This window comes from Talpa occidentalis, unplaced genomic scaffold (genome assembly GCF_014898055.3).
Source record: "Talpa occidentalis isolate TD23 unplaced genomic scaffold, MPIMG_talOcc4v2.1 talOcc4.17, whole genome shotgun sequence".
NCBI classification, from domain to species: Eukaryota; Metazoa; Chordata; class Mammalia; order Eulipotyphla; family Talpidae; genus Talpa; species Talpa occidentalis.
The window spans coordinates 23,092,593-23,113,842 of record NW_023601754.1 but is presented as its reverse complement, the minus strand read 5'-3'; the positions used below and the strand labels follow the sequence as shown (position 1 = coordinate 23,113,842).

Genomic DNA, 21,250 nt, shown 5'->3' with positions numbered 1-21,250 from the left:
ATCTTACCAAAGTCTGCAAATGCTGACTGTCCAACTATCATCATATTTTGAGGTTTTCCAAACGTAGTACTGACAGAAAAATTTCCATCCTGTTAAAGGCAGAAAATATTGAGTAAGCCAACCATAATCCATTCATTTGTAAACTGCGAAACAAAGTGTTTCAACTGAAACAGAGGAGTAAATAATTTAAGCCTTTTGTTTTTCCTTACTCAACTTCCTGTTCCACTTTTATCATAAAACAGAAGAAACCGTTGTGAAATGATGAAGATGTACATTTGGAGTGCTTTCCTTGCTGCCAATTCTAGTAGGGTATCCTTTACTAAATCATCATCATTATTTCAGACTGAATATCTTCTACTTTCAAGTACCATGGAAGGGTTGCGAATATAAAGGGGAAAAAGATTTCATTGGGGACACCCTAAAGGACTAATTCATTATCAACTCAAGTTTGTGTATCAATGAGAAAGTAAGCAAAGGATTACAACAGCTGCCTTGTACTAACACGGGTGGCAAAGCTGAACAAAAGGGGGGGAAAACACTGGGGAGCTCTCTTTCCAGTTACCATTTCAAATGGAGCAGTCCACACTTGACTTACAAAAACAATGCCTGTTTCTTTATGCTATTGCCTTTCCTTTCTATAATTTTAGATTCCTAACACAAGAAATTAAACCAAAACACTGAATTTGTAACTTTGAGCATTCAGTTTTTCATAGACTTCTCTTCTTGTCAATGATATCTCCATTCACTATTTGATATACTGACTTTGATCCCTACATTATATATAGGATACCCATATATTTAAAGTTTTTAAATATTTTTCCTTCTTTGTTCCTCTACAGATACTGTAGTCCTGCCAGTTAATTTTTCTACGAAATCATTTCTGACATTTACAGAGAAAAGCATTTCTACTTTGAAAGCACAAAATTCAAATACTTAAGGACCATGAGTAACTAAGATTTGTCTTGTGACAGGCAATTTTCCAACCACTTTAACATTCCATTATCCACATGCAGCAACATGTTCCCCTGACCACTACTAAAGTATCTAATGTACTTTCTGAATGATTTTTCCATAGAAAAATCTTATTTATACAAGTGCCTTAAATCTTAGGATTCCCCTTCAGTCTTACTGAGCAACTGAAATTATATTAGAGATGTACTGAAGTTGATAAATGTCTGACTGAAATGTCAAGTGCTTTTGCATTTTAGAAGGATCACAGCATTGGGTACAGCATGGACATAATGTTTTTTGAATGAATGGAAAAATCTCTTAAAATACATCAGCGTCAGATAACACAAAGCTGAAACACTGATTCATATGAACAAATTACCCTGTTACGGTTCTTTTAAACTTAGTAAATATGCCAAGAAATGTTTCCAGATATAATCTCATGACGTATCTCCATCAAGAAACACTGCTCACTACCCAGGTGATGGCCTCCCATGTCTAATATGCTACATTCATAGTGAGCCTCAAAAGAAGAGCAATATATTCTTCTAATTGCTGGAAAAAGAAAATATATTTTTACTATGCTGAAAGGATGCAGAATACATTATATATGAGACACAATTGCTGAAAAAAATATATTTTTGCTACAGTGATGTAATGCAGCATACATTACATATACAACATAATTGGAGGGAAAAACAAAACATTATTTAAATTTAACTTTCTAGAGTTGTCATTATTTATTATTTACTCTACCAGGCAGTAAATGAATTTCAGATTAGTGTGATTTACATATTTAGTATTTGATAAAAATGATTTAATACATTTTATTACAAATATGTTTTTAAACCTATTATACAACACATTTTAAAGTGGTGTATGACTACACTTATCTTCCAAAATGAAGTTGCTATGCTAATGTAGAAAAGAAAAAAAAAATCAATACCCTTATATTGAGAGAAAAGAATAGCCTGGTAGGAAGGGGACTAGACATAGATGACATGAGTTCCAGTTTTGCACCTTGATAAATTATATCATATGTGAATGAACAGTAACTTACTGTTTTGGGTTTAAGTCTTCAACTGTTAGAAAGATTGCATGGTTTAGGAGAGGAACAAGGGAATGAAACATAAGTAGTGTTCTACACTAACTCAAAGGGATACGTGCATCCCTATGTTCACTGCAGCACTATTTACAAAAGCCAAGTTATGGAAACAACTTAAGTATCCTAGGACAGAGGAGCATAGTAAGAAGATGTGGTATATATACCAAAACGGAATAATACATATCCATAAAATGGATGAACTCTTGCCATTTACAGTATTATGGATGGAACTGGAGGGGACTGTGCTAAGCAAAATAAGCCAGAGGGAGAAAAACAAATAACAGATGGTTTCAATTTTATATGGAATAAAAAGAAACAACAACAAAAGAGAAGATAAGACAAAATAAATCAAAAATAAATCCTAGAAATCTGATTACAGAATTGAGGCTAGAATTGAGAGGGGAAGGGAAGAGAGTGGAGAAAGAATTGAGGAGACAGTCTAATGGTCCATGGTTGAGGACTATGGGTGATGTGGTGGTGGGTGTGGTGTGGTAACACGCATCTGAAGAGGTCTGATTCGAAACATATACAGTGTGGTAAACCAATGTTACCTTAAAAAAATAAGAAATGAAGATACTATAATTATATATACATCTCCATAACCATATACATGTGTGTATATAGACATATATCATATAAAGTGTTCTGTAATGTAAAGTTATCACACTTATCAGAGAGTTCTATTTTATAATGGCAGTTCTCTGCTTATGACCTGCAAATACTTCTTTCATGAGTTATTATTTGAGATTCATCCTTTCCTCTCCGTTTCATACTTTAGGTTGCTGTTCTCACTGGCTTTCTTTATTGTCTTACAATCCAACGTTGGGCCAATTCCCTAGGGTTCAGCTGCATCTACATCCTTTACCTGTTCCTTAGCCTACTTGGTTTCTGTGACTACTGTGCATGACTTAAAGAGTAGAAGTTTTGATATGTATGTCCTAGTTCAACTCTCAGCTTCTCTGCTTGCTAGTCCTGAGGTTTGAATAGATTAGTTCTAAACTAAGCAATTCATTTACTTATCACTAAAACGTTCTTTTATAAGGGCTTTGTGAGTATTCATGAGTTATACATATGTATAGTACTCAGCACAGTATAGGAACAAAGCATGTATTTAACATAAGTTTGGTAATACTTACTATTACTAATGTTATTAGCAATGTTTCTACTTCTGCTACCACAATTAGTACCCCAGTGAGTTAGCAAACTCGTTGCTATTGATAGGGGGACCATTTGCCATTTTTTGCTTGAAGTGCAACTACAAGTGCTCTGTTGTTGCAAATATATTTTCCTGGATCACTGTCTATACTTTGGTGAGCATGTTTTAAATTATAACATTAAAATTGTCTTATTTGTAATGTTAAAAAATTAGGATTCGATATAAAAATGGCTACTTTCTGTCTACATCTTTATTCATATAAAATAGTGGCCCTCAAATAGAGATAATCTTGTTATCCAGGGACACTGCCCAAAGTCTGGAGATATTTTGTTAGTCACAACTGCGGGGAGTTTACTAACATCTAGAGAGTAGAGTCATAAATATCCCACAGTGCACAGGGATGGCTCTTCACAATAAAGAATAATCTGGTTCACACAAAATGGCAATTGTGTCAAGACTGAAGTTTTGACAAAAGGGATCATGGGTATTGTTCAAGGGTCTAGGTTGGACCAGTCTGTCTGGCCATCATTGTCTTAATACTTTCCTTTTTTAACATTTATCCACTCTCTTCCTTGACTTCTAGTTCCACATTTTTAACTAAGTCCTTGATATGTGTCTTATCTAAAACTTTTTTTCCTGCCCCAAATTACATACTTTTGTCTTTTCTATTTCTATTACTGGTCACCAGCTTGAAACACAAGCTACACTTGAATTAATGATTGCCCTATTTTATCATATCTGTCCTTTCTTGTCCATTTCCAACAGTTTATTCCTGCAGTCATTCATCACTTTCCCAGGTTATAGAAATTTTACCTGAGTTATTTCCCCATCTCCAGATTTTTCATACAGACCTATCTGTATGAAGCAGTTAACTGCGATAATAACAGCTTTATTTATTGGTTAGTCCTAAAATCTTTAAAATTTTAAAAGATCAAATTATTTACTTTAAAAGTCAAGGCCTTTGCTAAATTTGTTTACATCAATTCTTGTAATCTTTTTCTAGTATCTTTTTACGACCTGGCCCAAACCAGACACCTTCTACTGTACTAGACATTTTAAATGCTACTTCTTCCATGAAGCCATTCCTAATGATCCTAGGTAGACCTAATGGAAGCTATTGCTCTGACCTTTAACTCCTTGTAGCATGAGGTTTGTACCTCTCCTCATACCATTACCCACACTCATGTCGTAGCCCTCCTCTTTGGCCTTTAAGTTCTATTCACATTGCTGTATCTTCCAGAGCACATACCATGGGGCTGTATTAACCAACTAACTGACATTCGAAAAAAATTTGTTGCAGCTGTACTCTTTTATTAGCTAATACGGATTTACGGTGCTTTTTTTTGGTTGTTGTTTTTTTGTCATTTAGTGTATTACTGCAAACTATTTGCACAATCTGTTCTTGAAAATGATCTCCATTTTACCTATACTTTAAATGAACTAGTTCAATCTCCATAATTTGTAATAAGGTCTTATTATTAAATTGGGCTCCTTACTGAGTCTGCTGTTATATAGCAAGGATAAGTCTTAGTTGCCATTGTCTAATTTATTAATTTTCTTTAAAGAAAACAATAATAAAAGTAAAAAGATCCCAGTTAAAATCTAGTTTCTTCATGCAGTTTATTCTCCTATTGAGTTGCTTTACTTTATGATCCTTAAATCACCTAGGGTGACAGAACATTTTATATTTAAAAGTGTTTCATAATTTTATATAAAGATTGTATTTATTTGTAATGAAGCTTCCCTACAGATGAATATAAGCTAATCAATCAAATAATTGATTGTCTCATTTTGTTATTTTCAGTAACTAATGATTTACTTAAGTTTTTGTCTTTTTAGAATAATTTTTGGTGATTTAAAATTTTTTTAATGTTTTCATAGAAGAACTGAGATGTAGGTCAGAAGTGCGGGGGGTAAGAGGATTCACCAGAGACCACGGGATATCATACAATGAATATCTTACAGTGATTCACTAGAGAGCAGAACAGGTGGATTTACTAAAATATATTGCTAAGGGGAGCCGCAGGAGAGACAGGAGAGGTCTGCTGTGCCATGTGGGTTAGCTCCCTGGCTCGGGATTGAACTCAGGCTGTCACGGTGACAGTGCTGAGACAAGAAAGGCCCAAGGTTTTATTTTGAAGATCACATGAAAACAGATATCCCTCATCAGTGGGAGTTTTAATTTATAGTAATCATTAAGAGTATAACAACCATATTTCTATCACCAGAAAACCAAATATTTATATATATATTTTTATAAAGCAGTGAATTAAACAAAGATAATTCTTTCTGGTTTAGCTGTCTCTCTTTTCTTTGTCCCAGTAAAAAAAGGATCAAAATGTCTAGTTTTAAGAAGTTGATCATATTTAGAAGCCCTGATCTTATCTAAAGAAAGCTCTTCCCTTCAACCTACTTTCCTTCCATAAAGAAATGTGAGTCAGGGCACAGCGGTTGAGCGCTGGGTTGCAAAGCTGCAAACCTGCAGCCTCTGCAGCGCCGGTTCGATCCCCGGCCACCGGGCGAGGGTCCCACATAGAGCGTAGATCTCTCCTGCCGCCCGCTGCTCCCCTCAGCAGTGTACTTCGTCAGTCTGCCTGCTCTGCTCCCCGCTCTGGCTCTGGTGAATTCTCTCACCCTCCCGCGCTTCTGACTGTACCCAGTCAGAATAATAAATAAATAATCTTTAAATAATAAATAAATAAATCTTAAAAAAAAAAAAAAAGAAATGTGAGTCATGACCAACTTTGCTGACCATGCTATAAAAAAAGACTGATAATAAATTTTCTTCCACAAGCTTGTGCTTTACATTTTTTTTAGAATGCTTATTTTTCACTAGCATTGTAGTAAATCTATAAATTTTAGGGGTTTAATGTGTATTTCATAAAAGACAATGAAGAATAGATAGAAAATCAAGAAAACTAAAACTAAAATTTAGTGTCTACTGTATGCCAGGTACTTTACACAATTATTTCATTTAACCTTCACAAACTTTCTATGATATAGACACTCATAACTTTTTCCATATGAAGAAAGTGAGTTTAATACTTGACTGTTATTGATGAATGTCACTCAGTTAGCTTTTGCCTGTCTTAAAGTCCTACTTGCTATTATTGCGTGCCCTGAAATTCACTGTAAGATATCAGGTGGTCTATTATTCATTAGTGATCTTCATATAATCTATATCAAGCTAAAAAGTCAAATCAAATCATGGTATCATTGGCAATCTTCTACTTGCAATTAAAAATATGGATAACTCCTTAATCCTGGTCAATGTGGCAGTAAGTTCAGTGTCAGTTGTTCTTACTTTTTTATATAAGCCCAAAGGCAAGGAGGAAAAATTAGTCTCTTAAAAAGGGTTTCTTCAATAAACTATCATGCTGACAAATTAAATGACAGTAACCTTTCAACAGCTGACAGCCTAGCAGGGGACCTGTTAACATGTGCATTAGGGCAGACTGATAGGTTTAATTGGCAGTCATGCCTAAAAACCTGCAGAGGAATTGATGCTGAATGAATCATTTCTTTCAGCAATATTCAGCAGTTTGAATGCAACAATGCAACCAAAGACTCTTAAAGTTGTTCTATTTATTGTTGAAACCAACCGACCAAGTGATTACTTTCATTTTATTTTCTAAAATTGTGTGCTTTTACTGAACACCATCATTAAAAAATGCTTCAAATAAAAGACTTCTTACCAAATTTTCCCATATCTCAAACTGGAAGGTGTTAGAAGTGGACGAAGTCGTGAGGAATAAATCTAGAAGAAAAATAACAGCATTGTAAGTCTTGTTACTGATGTGAGCACTTAAAAACAGAAGAAATGTAATCCATAAAATAGTGATTAACACACCTGTTCTTAAACACATTTTAAATTATATTTTAATGAGTTTGATCCTATCAAAGAAAAGAAAGGAGAGACCAGAGGTATGGTGAAAGAGGGACGATACAGGGCTCATATCATCAACTTATTTAGTACCAAACCATACCTACACAAAGACAACAGTCCCTGGAGGAATGCCAGATGACCATTGTATGCATAAAGAGGGGCAACATAGCAAAGAGAGCAGGAAAAATTTATATCTAACTGTGTTGGAGTCTTACTGAATGCAAAGCAACCCAAGAAAGGGAGAGGTGGCTGCCTCTGTGTTACTGACTACAGAGCTCAGGTCTGCATCAGGAACCTTAGAATACAGGGACTGTGCAGTAGAGAAGAGCACACCTATTTGGTGTGCATATCAAAGGGTTCTACCTATGCAGTGCTATAGTAGACCAGTGCCTACAAGGGCAGAGGCTATATTGACTCCCTGACTTGAATATTTGGAGCCTGATCCAGAGGTGCAGGCTAGATTAACTCCACTGTGTGTCCTGTCCACACAGTAGAGCTTCTTCTAAACAGCTGGGAGTGAGATTATGCAAGACACCTGCATCACACCCTCCCAGGGTCAAAGCCAAGATAACAATCACGTAAGGAGCATTTTGCCATAACCAGAGTTCAAAGGACCCTGACAACAGCAAGTGATTCAAAACTAGAAAGGTGAAGTACACAAACACAGTCGTGACTTTGAACCAGAATCCAATCCTGGCGCTGGAACTATTGAGAGAGGATTGATGCAGGGGAGACATTCCTGCAAACTTTAAGAAACACACCCCTCATTCTCCTGTAATCAGAACCAGGGCAGTAGCCTGTCTGCAGTGCAGATAAGCAGCTCTCTGATCATTTTGTTCCTGTCTGCACCCCTTGGGGCAGAGGGTAATTGGCAGAGGGTTATTAATGGTCTTAGATTCTGTATACCAGAGTTGAACCACAGTTGAGAGGTTGACACTAGAAGTTGGCCTGGGGAGAGGGCCAGTACAGATCCCAACCCACCCACTGGGATATCCCAGCCCTTAGGAGGCTTAAACATTTGATACCCTCTATACTCACTAGCAGCAACCTCTCGGTACACTGCTGCCTTGGCTTCCATTTCCTACTCCTTGCTGGCAACGGAGCTCTGGTTATCTGAACAGGTTCAGGTATTAGTCTTTGTGGCAATAGAAACCCAGGAATCCCATTTTAACTATCTGGGATTATATCCTACAACCTATAAATGTCATATAAGACCAACTTACCAAGACAAGAAAAGATTTCTTCTTATCTGTAGCCATAAAAACTAAAAAATGAGGAGACAGAGAAACTAAAAATGATAGAACAACAGAAAATTCGAAGAAAAGTATGAATCCAGCAGAACTGTGTAACTTGCCTGATGAGGAGCTTAAGGTAATAATTATAACTATGCTTGGTGAAATAAGAAAAATAAGGGATGAGCAAAAGCAGGAATATAACAAAGAGAAAATATGAAAATACTTCAAATGGAATTAAAGGACATTAGAAAGCCATAACTGAATTAAAAAATATGATAGTAGGCAAATTAGGCAAATGCAAGTAGCTGACAGAATCAGGGAGCTTGGAAAACATAAATAGACTAGAAAAGTGAAAACAGTATCAAAAAGAATGAAAACAGCATTAAAATCTCTTTGAGATAATTTAAAGCAAAACAACAGCTGTATCATGGGGATCCTAGTAAGGATGAGAAAGGCATCAGAAGTTTATTTAAAGAAATAATAGCTGAGAATCTCCCTAATCTGGGGGAGGAAACACATATCCTGATCCATGAGGCCCAAAGAGTCTCCCCCCAAAATAATTCCAAACACATACCCCAAGACACATTATAATTAAATTGACAAAAACATGTGGCAAAGAAAGGATACTAAAAAAAAAAATAAAAATAAAAAAAAAATAAATAAAAGCATCCACAGAAAGAGTTACATACATGGGAACACCTATTAGACTATCTGCAAACCTCAGCAGAAATCTTGCTGGTAAAATGGGAATGGCAGGAAATATTTAAAGCCCTTAAAGAAAAGAATTTCCAACTTAGAATACTTTATCTGGTCAGACTATGATTCAGACTATATAGATATATATCCCCCCTTCAGTCTTATATATTATAATATATATTATATATTATGTGACATATATGGTTCTAGTATGTATATATTAGAACGAGTCTGCTATATATATTATACATGTGAGACATATATACATGAGTTCTTTTTTTTTTAAAGATTTATTTTATTTATACAAGAGTTGGGGTACAGGCGAGAGTCATGGGAGAGTGAACAGACTCACCAGAGACAGAGCAGAGAGCATAACAGGCAGACAGACTGAGAGCACTGCTGAGGAGAGCAGTGGGCGAGTCAGGAGAGGTCTGCCTCGCCATGTGGGATTCTCCCTGGATGGATGGGAATCGAACTGGCACTGTGGAGGCTATGGACAGCTTCACAGCACTGTGCTCAACCCGCTGGGCCACTGGGGAGGCCCTATTGTGTACTATTATTATCTTATACATTTTGAAAAATCTTTAACATTTTTATCCTAAGTTAGATTATATCATAGTTAAGTTTTAGCATCATTTTATTTTATTTTAAATATTTATTAATTTATGCATATAAGAACTGGGGTACAGGCCAGAGGGGTGGTAGGGGGGTGAGAGGATTTTACTAGAGACAGAGTGGGTAACAGAACAGGCAGATCAACTGAAATACACTGCTGAGGGATATAGCAGGCAAGTCAGGAGAGGTCTGCTGTGCCATGTGGGTAGCTCCTTGGCTGGGGATTCAACTTGTTGCAGCAGTGGCTGCGGATAACTTCATAGTGCCGCATCTTAACCCCTTAACTGGGAGGCCCCAGTTACAGCATCATTTTAAATCACACTATTATAGCATCCATAATCTTTAGCATTCATGTTAAATGAACAAATAATTCTACTACCTTCATATGTTCCATTAAAAACAAGACAACAGGTCCAAAATGGAGTCACTTATACTAAGTCCCACACCACCAAATCAAAATTTATTTTAACCACATTTTCAGCTTCTCTCAGATATGTATCATAAATGAGTCACTGAGGAATCACCAGAGCAGCATTAGAGGTAATCTTCCTGATAGACCCCTCCCTTCACACCCTACTGGAAGTGACCTTGCTACAACCAATCCACCTTAACTAGACTTCTTGTCCCAACTCCCTTCTGTATATCAAAGTCTCATTTTGTACAACTGCTTAGAACTCCTTCCTATCTGCTAGTTGGCATGCTGCTGATTGAATCCTTGAATGAAGTCAATAGATCTTTAAAATTTAGTTGAATTTCAACACAAAGAAAGTTTTTTACTAAAAAGTGAATTTTAATAATTTTTTTGAAAAACAATAAATTGACAGTCAAATTAAACATCCTATTCAAGCAAAGTCCATTATAAACTGCGAATCTATTCCAGTAGAAGCACTTATTATGTTCACATAATAGCAATTTTACTCAGTGAATATATGAAATTTTAAAATAATGAGTTGACTCATAGGAATATTAAAATGACATTACTCTTGTGTTTTAAAAAACGGCAATTATTTTAAAAAAGGGAAATTATTCACAGTGATGTGAGGACCATGTTACTTTTTAAAAAGGGATTTTTTTCTATCTTAAATATGTTTAGAAAACTATCACTCACATTTTAATGTGTTTTCTGTAAGGGTTTCTTATTAATTTAATGAAGCTAATTTATGTAATAATTATAATAAAGATTTTCATAGATTCCCTAGAAAGCTAAATAATTTGTTCACTTTTATAAATAGTGGAACTCAAAACTCCTGACTCTGAGTAAGTGGAGTCATTCTTTTATGTCAATGTATCAAAAAATGCTGCATTTATTTTTACCACATTAAGGATGGCTTGCCTGTGGATACAGAAATGTAGTCTTTCATGGTGATAATTTCTTTACTCTTTCAAACACACACTCCCAATAAAGTGTTAACTTTCAAGCTCATCTAAGAACTCTCCTAAATAATGTCTTTGATTTACACATACTGTACATACAGCAAACCTCCTCTACTCCCATGTATCCTTCATGTTGTCCATAGCATGATTTAAAAAAAGTACAAATTTGATCTCATTCTTTCTTTTGCAGGAGATAGGGAAAGTCTTCTAATCTGTCATGTGAAAACCCAATTACCTACATTTCCTGCTACCTCCTCTCAAGACACTTGAACTCTAGACAAAGTAACCACTTACTTGCTTCTGTACAAGTCCTTACTTTCTCTATGTAGTTTCCTCTCAGAGATAAATGGTGAACTAATTCTTCAAAATTAGCTTAGATATCTCCATCCTTCATTTCTCCAGGTATAGCTTTAAATCCAGGATATCTCTATTGTCCCATCATTACAATGTGGTATCATATTCTAGCTACACATCTGTTTTTTTCCAAACTTCTTGAGGGGAGAAGTCATGCCTAATTGATATCTCTGTGGTTTCTATGTTCTTGGAAACAGTATGGGTTCAAATGATTGTTGAATGAATATTTGTGTCCCAAATACATATAGTGGTTCCTGCAATTTGCTAAAATTGTCTAAAAATAGATTATTCTATTCTTTAAAATAGGAAATTATTCTATTCTTTAAATGGAAATTCTAGGGAAAAGAAAGGTCTTGTGTTAGAACATTTCATTAAAAATAAAAGTATGACTGATCACAGTAACAACTGTACTAGGACTGTTAAAAGGCTGTTACATATTATCTGAAATGTGGATAATCATTATTAGAAAGTGATTAGGGATTAACACAGATATTTCTAACAATCACTGACAGCCATAACAATGCAAAACTCTGAGCTATTTGAAAGAAGCAAAATCCAGAAAAGAGGCAATTATGCTAGTACATAACAAAACATAGGTGAATTTGTTCAAGCTGAAAATATCACGCTGTTAAAAATACTTAACCCATCTGAAAATAATGAGGAGGGATCTTTCCAAGGAGGGATCAAAAGCTCATTTCCTTGATAAACCAATTAGCTTCATGGGATTGGAAGAGCTACTCTGTTACCATTAATGACCAATCAAGGATAGAGAGGAGTGGCAAATAGTTACCGCAACCTGTCATTATGCTGGAGAATTAACATAAAGTGATACTAATGTTGTTTTAGTCTCAGCAAATTTGTGAACAACAAAGTTTTGCTGTTGTTTCATTCATATTTAGAAAATATAGAAAGTATAATGGAAATTTTTATTGATTCTATTTTTATCATGTCATTACTTATATAAGACTTTGAAAAATAGCAAAGCTATATGTGAAATTAGAAGTACCCTGTCAAAGAGATTTTCAAAAAAAGTTCAAATCACTATTCAATTATATAAAGAGAAAAACATGATATCAGAAAAATAAATGATTCATTATCTGGAGAAATAAAAATAGAGAAAATTATTAACAATTCAATATAAAGAATCTTGCTGCAGTCTTTGAAATAAGAATGAAATAATAGCTAGAAAAAAATTTAGTCAATAAAGCAGTAGAGTTCTCACCCTCCCACATGGATCAGACTAATTCACACCAAAAAATTAAGGGAAATGTACTCAATGAAATTGTAACATGTCACCTATATTCACTGAGGAATGAAGGACTTATTCCCTCAGGAATTCCTTTTGGCAGATTGCCCTAAGTCCTCAGCCCTTTTGCAATAGCTTTGGCTGAATAATGCTACCTTGCCAAAGGCTGTGTCCCTTTCTGGGGCAGTCTGCATTCAATAACAGTTCAGAGGAATAAAGTTTGAACTTCCTCACCAAAACTCAGGAAAACTCAGTAAGGCCAGTCCCATTCAGAGGTTCCAGAGTTGGTAAGGCTTGTATTGACACCAAATCAGCCCAACTGCTGCCTTCCCTTCCTTCCACTGCTATTCACTATGAGAACATTCCCTAAAATTAAACTTCCTATCTACTAATTCCCATCTCAGTGTCTTCCCAGAAACCCTCTCTATAACCGTTAATGCCAAAAGTGATTTGAGAAGGCAGACACTAAAACTTTGGAGTTGGATCACCTAATATGGGGCTGGCTGTAAGAATTACTTCACTGGGGAGAAGCAGTACACAAACAGCAGAACTATCTTTTTACTGGTCTGTTCATGGGCATATTCTGGTGGAAGAGAATGCAATAGTGGGTGTGATATTTCAGGCTTCTTGAGAAATATGGGGTATCCACTAATTATATGGGCAGTGGAATTAGACGGTTATTGTTAAGCTCAATTAGGGGAAATCTAGAACCAACACAAAGGTCAAGCATGATAGATCAGAAATTAAAAGCTAAGAATGAAAACCAAACAGCCTTTTGGGTAGCAATTAAAGAGATCTTATCCCCCCTGCAGCAAAGGTGAAAGCTGAGAATCAAGACTAGATATTAATGTTAAGAGTAGAAGCACGTCCAAGAAGCTTAAACTATCAACCTAAGTATCATAATCTGTACTGTTTCCATGCCTGTTATTCTACAGTTAGGACATAGTTGGGAAAGAATGATACCTGACCTATGGTATGGGATCATTGGATGATCAATCTGAGAATCTTGAATCCCCAGACTCACTTGAACCCACAGAGCCTACAGAAGTAAGTTTACACTTCACTATTAAAGGCTGGCATTCGCTCCCGTTTGGAGATGATGGAGAAGTTTCTGTTAACACTAGGCAATATGTTTCCCCATTCCTACAGTCTGCTCCACCTTCACTCCTGGATACTAGGCCAAAAATTAGGGTTAAGTTACAGTTACAATATAACCTGATCAGAAATATGATGGACACGTAAGGGGAAAGGGAATATAGGTGGAAATAAGGTGAGGAACTAACATGTCCTGACAGGTGTCAGGAGAATAGTATGAGAATATGTTGTGAGAGAGCTTGATTTAGGCAAGTGGTGATGGATGGGACAATGGGATGCACATTGTGATAGAGTTAAAAGCTGGGTCAACATGAATACCATTAACTTCTTTTACCCTAGAAGCAGCAATTCATTTTATAGGCATTGACATATATTCTGGATATGGGTTTGCCTTTTTTGTCTTGAAAACTAACTTTATAAATGCTAATCAATACAATATGATATAATTGACATCACTGGTATTCACTTGAAGAAATAATCCTTCACAAAAGATCTCATTATGAATTAGTGAAAATTCAGGATATAAATCCCAAACTCAATTAAACTCTTTTCCATTATATTGTTCTAATATGAAGAATAGTAAAAATATTCAATGCACATGCAGCTTCTTCCCTAGAAAACAGACACAAAGGCAAGTGCATACAAAAATGTTTAATGTTTTGTACTTCAATTATCTCCATTCATAACGTGAATGGATTAGCTACTGCATTTTAGTATTGCCAAGTGTGGCACAGACATCCCTTCAAATGAAGAGCTGTTTGGTTAAAGCTGGCAGCAAAAGGAAGCTTTAAGAGCTTTAGAAAGTTAAATTGGATGTATGTGAGCTAAACAAGGTTATGAAAAATTAAAGGAAAGTTTTATTATTAAAAATGAACACCTAACACCCCTTTAATATTCTATGGTGAAGGAAGAGGTTAAAAGTTGTGATTTCTGGCATTGCATCCTTTCAGTGTGAAGTGTTGACATTTTGAGAAAAATATTCAATGGAAAATTTTTAAATATTCATAATGTCAATATATTCAGAGTTCCTGCATGAAGAAATTTCCCTTGGATGAGGAGAGTCACTACACTTCCAAAGAAGTAATACTGTGGTTCATTTTGAAAAATAAAGTTAATAAAACATTTGAAACATTTTCTGCAACCTTCAGGCATTTCCACAAAGAATGGTTCAAAGAAGTATCATAATCTGTACTGTTTCCATGCTTGAGCCAGAAGGCTGTGTTAAGCTAGTTTTTACATCTGTTCTATAGTACTGTACAGTTTTTCTTAGGCCTGGTTATATTAGTGCAATGTAAATGCATAGAAGGAAAATATCTGTCACCTGCTTCCACTTGTGTTCATAAAAATGTACACTGGAGGCCATCTGACTGCCGAAATCATTAAGATAAACCAGTCAATGTCAACAACACTTCCCCTGCAGCAGCAACAGTTTAATTGCATTCAGTAGCTGAGAGGTCATCAACTCAGATGCTGTAAGGCAAGAGGCCCTAAGTTAAATAAAATGTCCTAGTGCAACCAAGACTGTAAACTAGAAAAAGGCACAGAGCACACAAACTGACTAAGGGACTCAAATGGGATACAGTAAGAATAAGGAGACTTAGGGCTTCCCTGGTGGCACAAGGGGTTAAGATGCAGCACTATGAAGCTATCCTCAATCACTGTGGCATGAGTTCAATCCCTGGAGGTGACCCACATGGCGCAGCAGATCTCTCCTGTCTCACCTGCTGCTCCCCTCAGCAGTGTACATTTCAGTCAATCTGCTTGTTCTGTTCCCTACTCTGTCTCTGGTGAATCCTCTCATCCCCACCCCCCAAGCCGCACCTCTGGCCTGTACCCTAGTTCTTGTATGCATAAATAAATAAATCTTTAAAAAAAAAAAGAATAAGGAGACTTAGATGAAACAGAAAGAGCCTATCACTGTTCAAGGACAGAAACATTTTGGCTCTTGTCAATTGTTATGGAAATATGATTTTTACATAGGCAAAAACATATTTAAAAAATATTGAAACCTGGGCCTCCCCTGGTGGCACAGCGGTTGAGCGCTGGGCTGCGAAGCTGCCCGCAGCCTCTGCAGCGCCGGTTCCATCCCCGGCAGCTGGGCGAGGGTCCCACATGGCGCGCAGACCTCTCCTGCCATCTGCTGCTCTCCTCAGCAGTGTACTTTGTCTGCCTGTTCTGTTCTCTGCTCTGGCTCTGGTGAATTCTCTCATCCTCCCGTGCTTCTGACTGTACCCAGTGCTTGTATAAATAAATAAATCTTAAAAAAAAAAAAAATATTGAAACCTAATTCAAAATATTTTAAGAAATGTGCAAAAAGAAAACATTAATAACATATCTGTAGATTTAATTTGAATCACATGTACTAGTGAAACCTCTGATAGCCTATTGCTTTGGTTATACATTTATTTGTAGAGAACCAAATCTTCCTTCATTTCCCTATATCAAATAACACCGCCAGAATATTCTGTACAGATGCACTAATTTAGATGCACTAATTAGATGATATAAGAGCCTATTTGAGTGGGTCCCCTTATAAGAGACTATTCTTCAGAAGAAGTCTAAATTCCTCAGAATCACTTTAAAATTACACTTTAATGAAGTACTTTAATGAAGAATGTGATAAGGTATAGAAAATAATTAGCTGCCATATTTAAAAAAAAGTCACAGAAAACACTTTAATATTTTTTTTTATAAAGTTGAACTCTTTTTTTTTTTTTTAAAGATTTATTTATTTATTTATACAAGCACTGGGCACAGTCAGAAGCACGGGAGGGTGAGAGAATTAGCCAGAGCGGGGAGCAGAACAGGCAGAGTGATGAAATACAATGCTGAGGGGTGCAGGAAGCAGCAGGAGAGGTCTGCACGCCATGTGGGACCCTCACCCTGCGGCCGGAGATCAAACCGGAGCTGCAGAGGCTGCAGGCAGCCTCACAGCCCAGTGCTCAACCGCTGCGCCACCAGGGCATTTTAATTTTAATTCACCCATACATTTTAATTTTTTTTGTGTGCTAATAAGACAGTCTTTAAGGATATATAAAAGAACAGCACAACACAGTACAAAAGAAGGGAATGTTGGATTCCAGTAAGACACTAACAGGGCACAACTAGAAAATCAAACAGAAGCAGTAATCATTTCATAAAGAATGAAATGAGACATTTATATTTGATCAGAATATTTCTTTTAAGCTTTAAAAGTCCAGCAAAAGGGAATTTGCAACAGAGGATGTTTTTATCAAAAAACACACTGGTTCAACCACAGGAGAAGCGGAGAGTATACCTGCCTATCCAGTCGGGCAAACATTACAAGCAAATGCCAAGGCAGTCAGGTCTCAGTGTTGATGTCACAGTAGCTAAGGAGTTTGAAGGGAACTCTGGTTCTACCAGGACTGGTCTCTCAACTTAGGCTCTTATCAAAGCTGCTTTACATTTTCATCAGGTCAAAGCTTTACCTGGAGAGTTCATTCCAGAGAAGTCTCATGTTGCTGGTTTTAATGGGTAATGGTCTCAAAAGTGGCTCCTAGCAGACTCCACCATTCCTAGGAGAGGTTCTACTAAAATTTCACTTTTTAAGTAAATAATCTATCTAGAATTTCCTTTTCTTTTTCTTTCCTATTTTGAAATATTTGGCTCAAAATGATGATTTGCTAGGCTTAGCAAAGACTTCTGGTTACATCTAACTACAGTCATTGTATAAAAGATACAGAGACAGTTACTAGCTTCTGGAACACAGGTACACATTATCACAAACTGAAAATCCTTACTGCTGGGTAAAATAATATATTCCTAATCTGCCTTCCTTTATCAGTCAAATTGCAACAGGGTGGTCCCCAGGAAAGGGGGAGGTTCCCTGCCCCACCCAAGGGAGGGTGGAGCTGAGCAGGAAGAGGAGAAGCTGGAGAAGAGACTGAGGAAGGAAGCAGGATGGAGCCAGGAGACCTGGAGGAGGCGCATGGAGCCTAGAGACACGTGAAGAAACTGTGCTTGTCTTTTGGTCGTGGACTGGGTGACACAGATGTGGGTGAGACCCGTGGGGAGGTGACAATGGCAGCTTTTATCTTGATGTTGATTTTGCTCTTTTCCTTCTGGGCTTGTCTGGTTGTTTCTGACCCTTTGCTGTGGGTCCCCACTGGAAGATGCTTTAGACTTGTGGCAGGCTTTGGGGCCTTGCTCTGGGCCAATCCCATTTGGATGGACTTTTACCCACGAGGGGACGGGTAACTCTGGATGCTTCACTTAGAAACTAGACTCTTTGCCTTTCCTGTATTGTTTCCAAATTGTATTAAAGTTCCTTCCCCTTAAAGTCTCCTATGTTTTCTGTTGATGCGGCGGATGGCAGAACCCATTTAGAATAGGCAGGTTTGTGGGGTTTTGGGCTGCCCCCTCCCTGTCCTATAACAAAATCATCATCAGAAGCACTTCTCTACTTCTCTTGTAAGAAAAAAAAAGGTTCCATTTATTTATTTCAGATTGTATATGAACATGAAAATCCTAGGTTATAGGATTTTCACATAATAGGCTGCTGTCAGCAAATGATGATTGGAGCCTATTAATGACCCTCAGATAGAATGTTAAAGGAGTTATAATTTTCATTTGACAAGGATTATTAACAAATGAGGAATGGATACATTTTAAACACTACATTTTCAATATAGGAAGTTTATTTTTCAATAACTTGTTATGTTGAATTTTAAGAGAAATGTAATCAAAGTAAATATGGTAAGTTAATGCTTTTCAAATTAGTAATATTTTGAATTCTAGTGTTATATGCATATCTCAATTGATGTCACATGTTTTCCCTACTCCTATGAGGTCAATGTCTTAAGGAATCTGGGGGAGTTTGCAATTTAAATGTTTTGAATCTTGTAATGTTTCTAAGGGCTAACAGATATTAATTCAAGTTTCTAATATGAGAAGACACTCCACCTTTTAGAAGAGTCCTATAAGTTTCAAAGGTAAAGAATTCATTAGAGATGATAATACATAATGATGAAAAAACCTGGAGAACAGGAACCTGGCATTAATCACTGCTAAAATTTTCAGATTTTCCATCAACTCTCATTAAAGTAAATTTACTTAAATGAAGGTTTTATAATACAAATTTTAGAACTGCAGTTGGTCTGTTTTTTCTTAAGGCAATGAAGTCAGTTTGCATTCATTTGGTTTATGCAATAAGGCTACCTACTTCATTAGTCCCTTTTGTTCCAAAATCCTGATCTTTCTATCATGTCCACCTATCCCTCAATTATAAAATTATAAAGTAGGCAGCCTTGCTAATTGCTCAAGAGCCAACAGCTGCCTACATAAGCATTGTCTAAAAATGGTAATTTGGGCTGAATCATGGCATGTTGGATTTCTGAGTGCTTATTTCCTCTGAAAGAAAAGATGTATGTCAGTCTATACTGATGTGAAAGGATTTCTCCCCCAAACGTATGCATTTCTGTCTCAATGCTTCGATTTTAATGGAATTCTTAATTTTTACTACATCTTGAACTCCAATGCAGGGGATTTGGATTAGAGAAGAAACCTCAATTTTGTTCACAAAAACAGTGGTTAAGCAGTCAAAATCAAATCCAACCTGAAAGTAATTTATTTCTTAAGTGATACAACTCAATCAAGATGATGATGAATGCTCTAAAAATTATGAGTCAAAACTGTTGGTCTCTCTGATAGCTGCTATGTCAAACTGAAACACAAAACACAGTACAGACTACCAGCAGAGTTTAATAGATTTTTTTCCCTTTGGTAAACCCAAGGGTGGGACAGTTAAACATACAAAGTGAGTTATTTAAAATGATATAAACTCAGTCACTGAAAAGCAATCCTCAAACAGTAAGCCGTTATGTACTATCCAGTCTAGAAACTCTTGATTTGTATATTGTCTTCTCTTCTTAACTGGTCTTTCTATGCACCAGACAGGAAATTTCTGCAGACTAGAATGTCAGTGTCCTTAATTAAGTGACCCATTTATGTATGGCTTTTGCCCATCATTTCTGGAACATTCTGGAATGGATTATTTTTGTTGGATCTAGAACAGTATAGTGATAAAATGCTTGTGTAATAAATTCCAGTAACTTGGAAAAAACAAACCATTAACTTCCCTGGTCTTCTTTTCCTTGCCTATACAATAATGTAGTTAAGACTACGTGACTTTTTGCGGTTTCTCCTCTATTACACGCCCCTCATTCTATATCTTTTCAGCACCTCTTATGTGCTTGACACTCATATCAGACAAACACAAATGAGGCGTGCTCCTTGCTTGAGGTGCTTTCTGTTCCTGGAATAGACATATGTGAAAACAGACAAATATCATGTGACAGTGGCTCTGCTAGATTTATGAATATGTATGATGGGAACTGAATTGGCAGAAGTACGCAAGGCTGGGGGGGAGTAGGGGAGTTTGGTTTCCCTGAGAAGGTGACATTTGTGTTTGTCAGAAACTTAATAGCTAATCAGTGTCAGAAGTTAGGATATCCAAAACATGACATTTTGTGCTTTAGAAAGCTTTAAATATACAGAGAATGTTAAAAACCAAACAATCAGAACATTATGAACTTAAAACAACTTGTTAAAATAGGGAGATAGCTCATGGCTTCTAACTGATTCAAAAACAAGCATTAGGTAAAGCTTACCATCTTATTGTTATATATACAAAACACACTTGATAATTACAAAAATTGTTCAAATAGCTATACTAGCTGTACAAAATCTGAAGTTAATAATTCTGACAAGTAAATAATGTCCTAAAGATTATTGAATATGATTATTTCCCTAAACTTCACACGTGAAATTATACACATATTTCTCTTGATGCAGAAACAAGTATAGTACTGATTAGGCATAAACATTAAGTGTATATTAAAAAAAAATTAAGTGTATATTAAATGCATTAAAACTTTCTTCCAAAGAGCTATGTGAAATAATTTAAGAAATTTAATGTTAACTCCAAAAGTACATCTTTAATGGTAGGGAAGTAGACAGTTATAATGCAAATAGTAAACCTTATAGTGATTAATAAACCTCCAATTAATCTTCTTTTAACTCTATCTTCCCCACCTGTTGTAACAGTAGAATGCTATTTATAGTCATATGAAGAGTGCTCACTTCTACAAGAGACTTAACCTTTCTTTTTTAATGTCAAAGGGACTTACATAAGAATCAGAAATTCAGCATTTAAAACTGAAAACCTAATTAAAATGCCATACTACAAACAAGAAAGGAATGGCTTATTAAGCCAGATAGGAAAGTCCTAATGAGGCCTTGTCAATTTATCATGTTTAGTTTACAGAATAATCTCTAAAATGGCAGAAAAATCCCACAAGGAAAAAGCCCCACCAGAAAGACTGAACAACAAAATTCAAGGGCAGAGGTTTAAACAAAAAATGACATTTGGCAAATGCCTACCATGTGAAAGTTTCATCTGGGATGGCAATATGAGGAGCTAGTGCCATAGACCTGCTCCTCAGCAAAACAAGCATAATTGGGGAGAATCAGTTTAATAATGCAACCATTTAATGTCTCTGCAAACTGTTTTAAGATGAAG

The 21,250-nt window shown here is 36.2% G+C and overlaps 1 protein-coding gene across 1 annotated transcript in view; it reads right to left on the bottom strand.

The window, feature by feature from the left end:
• Window positions 1-21,250, bottom strand: part of ITFG1 (integrin alpha FG-GAP repeat containing 1) — a 199,685-nt gene that overhangs the window by 116,115 nt on the left and 62,320 nt on the right. The window contains 2 exon segments of the mRNA XM_037518077.1: window positions 8-89; window positions 6,905-6,966. Coding sequence (XP_037373974.1) covers window positions 8-89; window positions 6,905-6,966 — 144 coding nt within the window.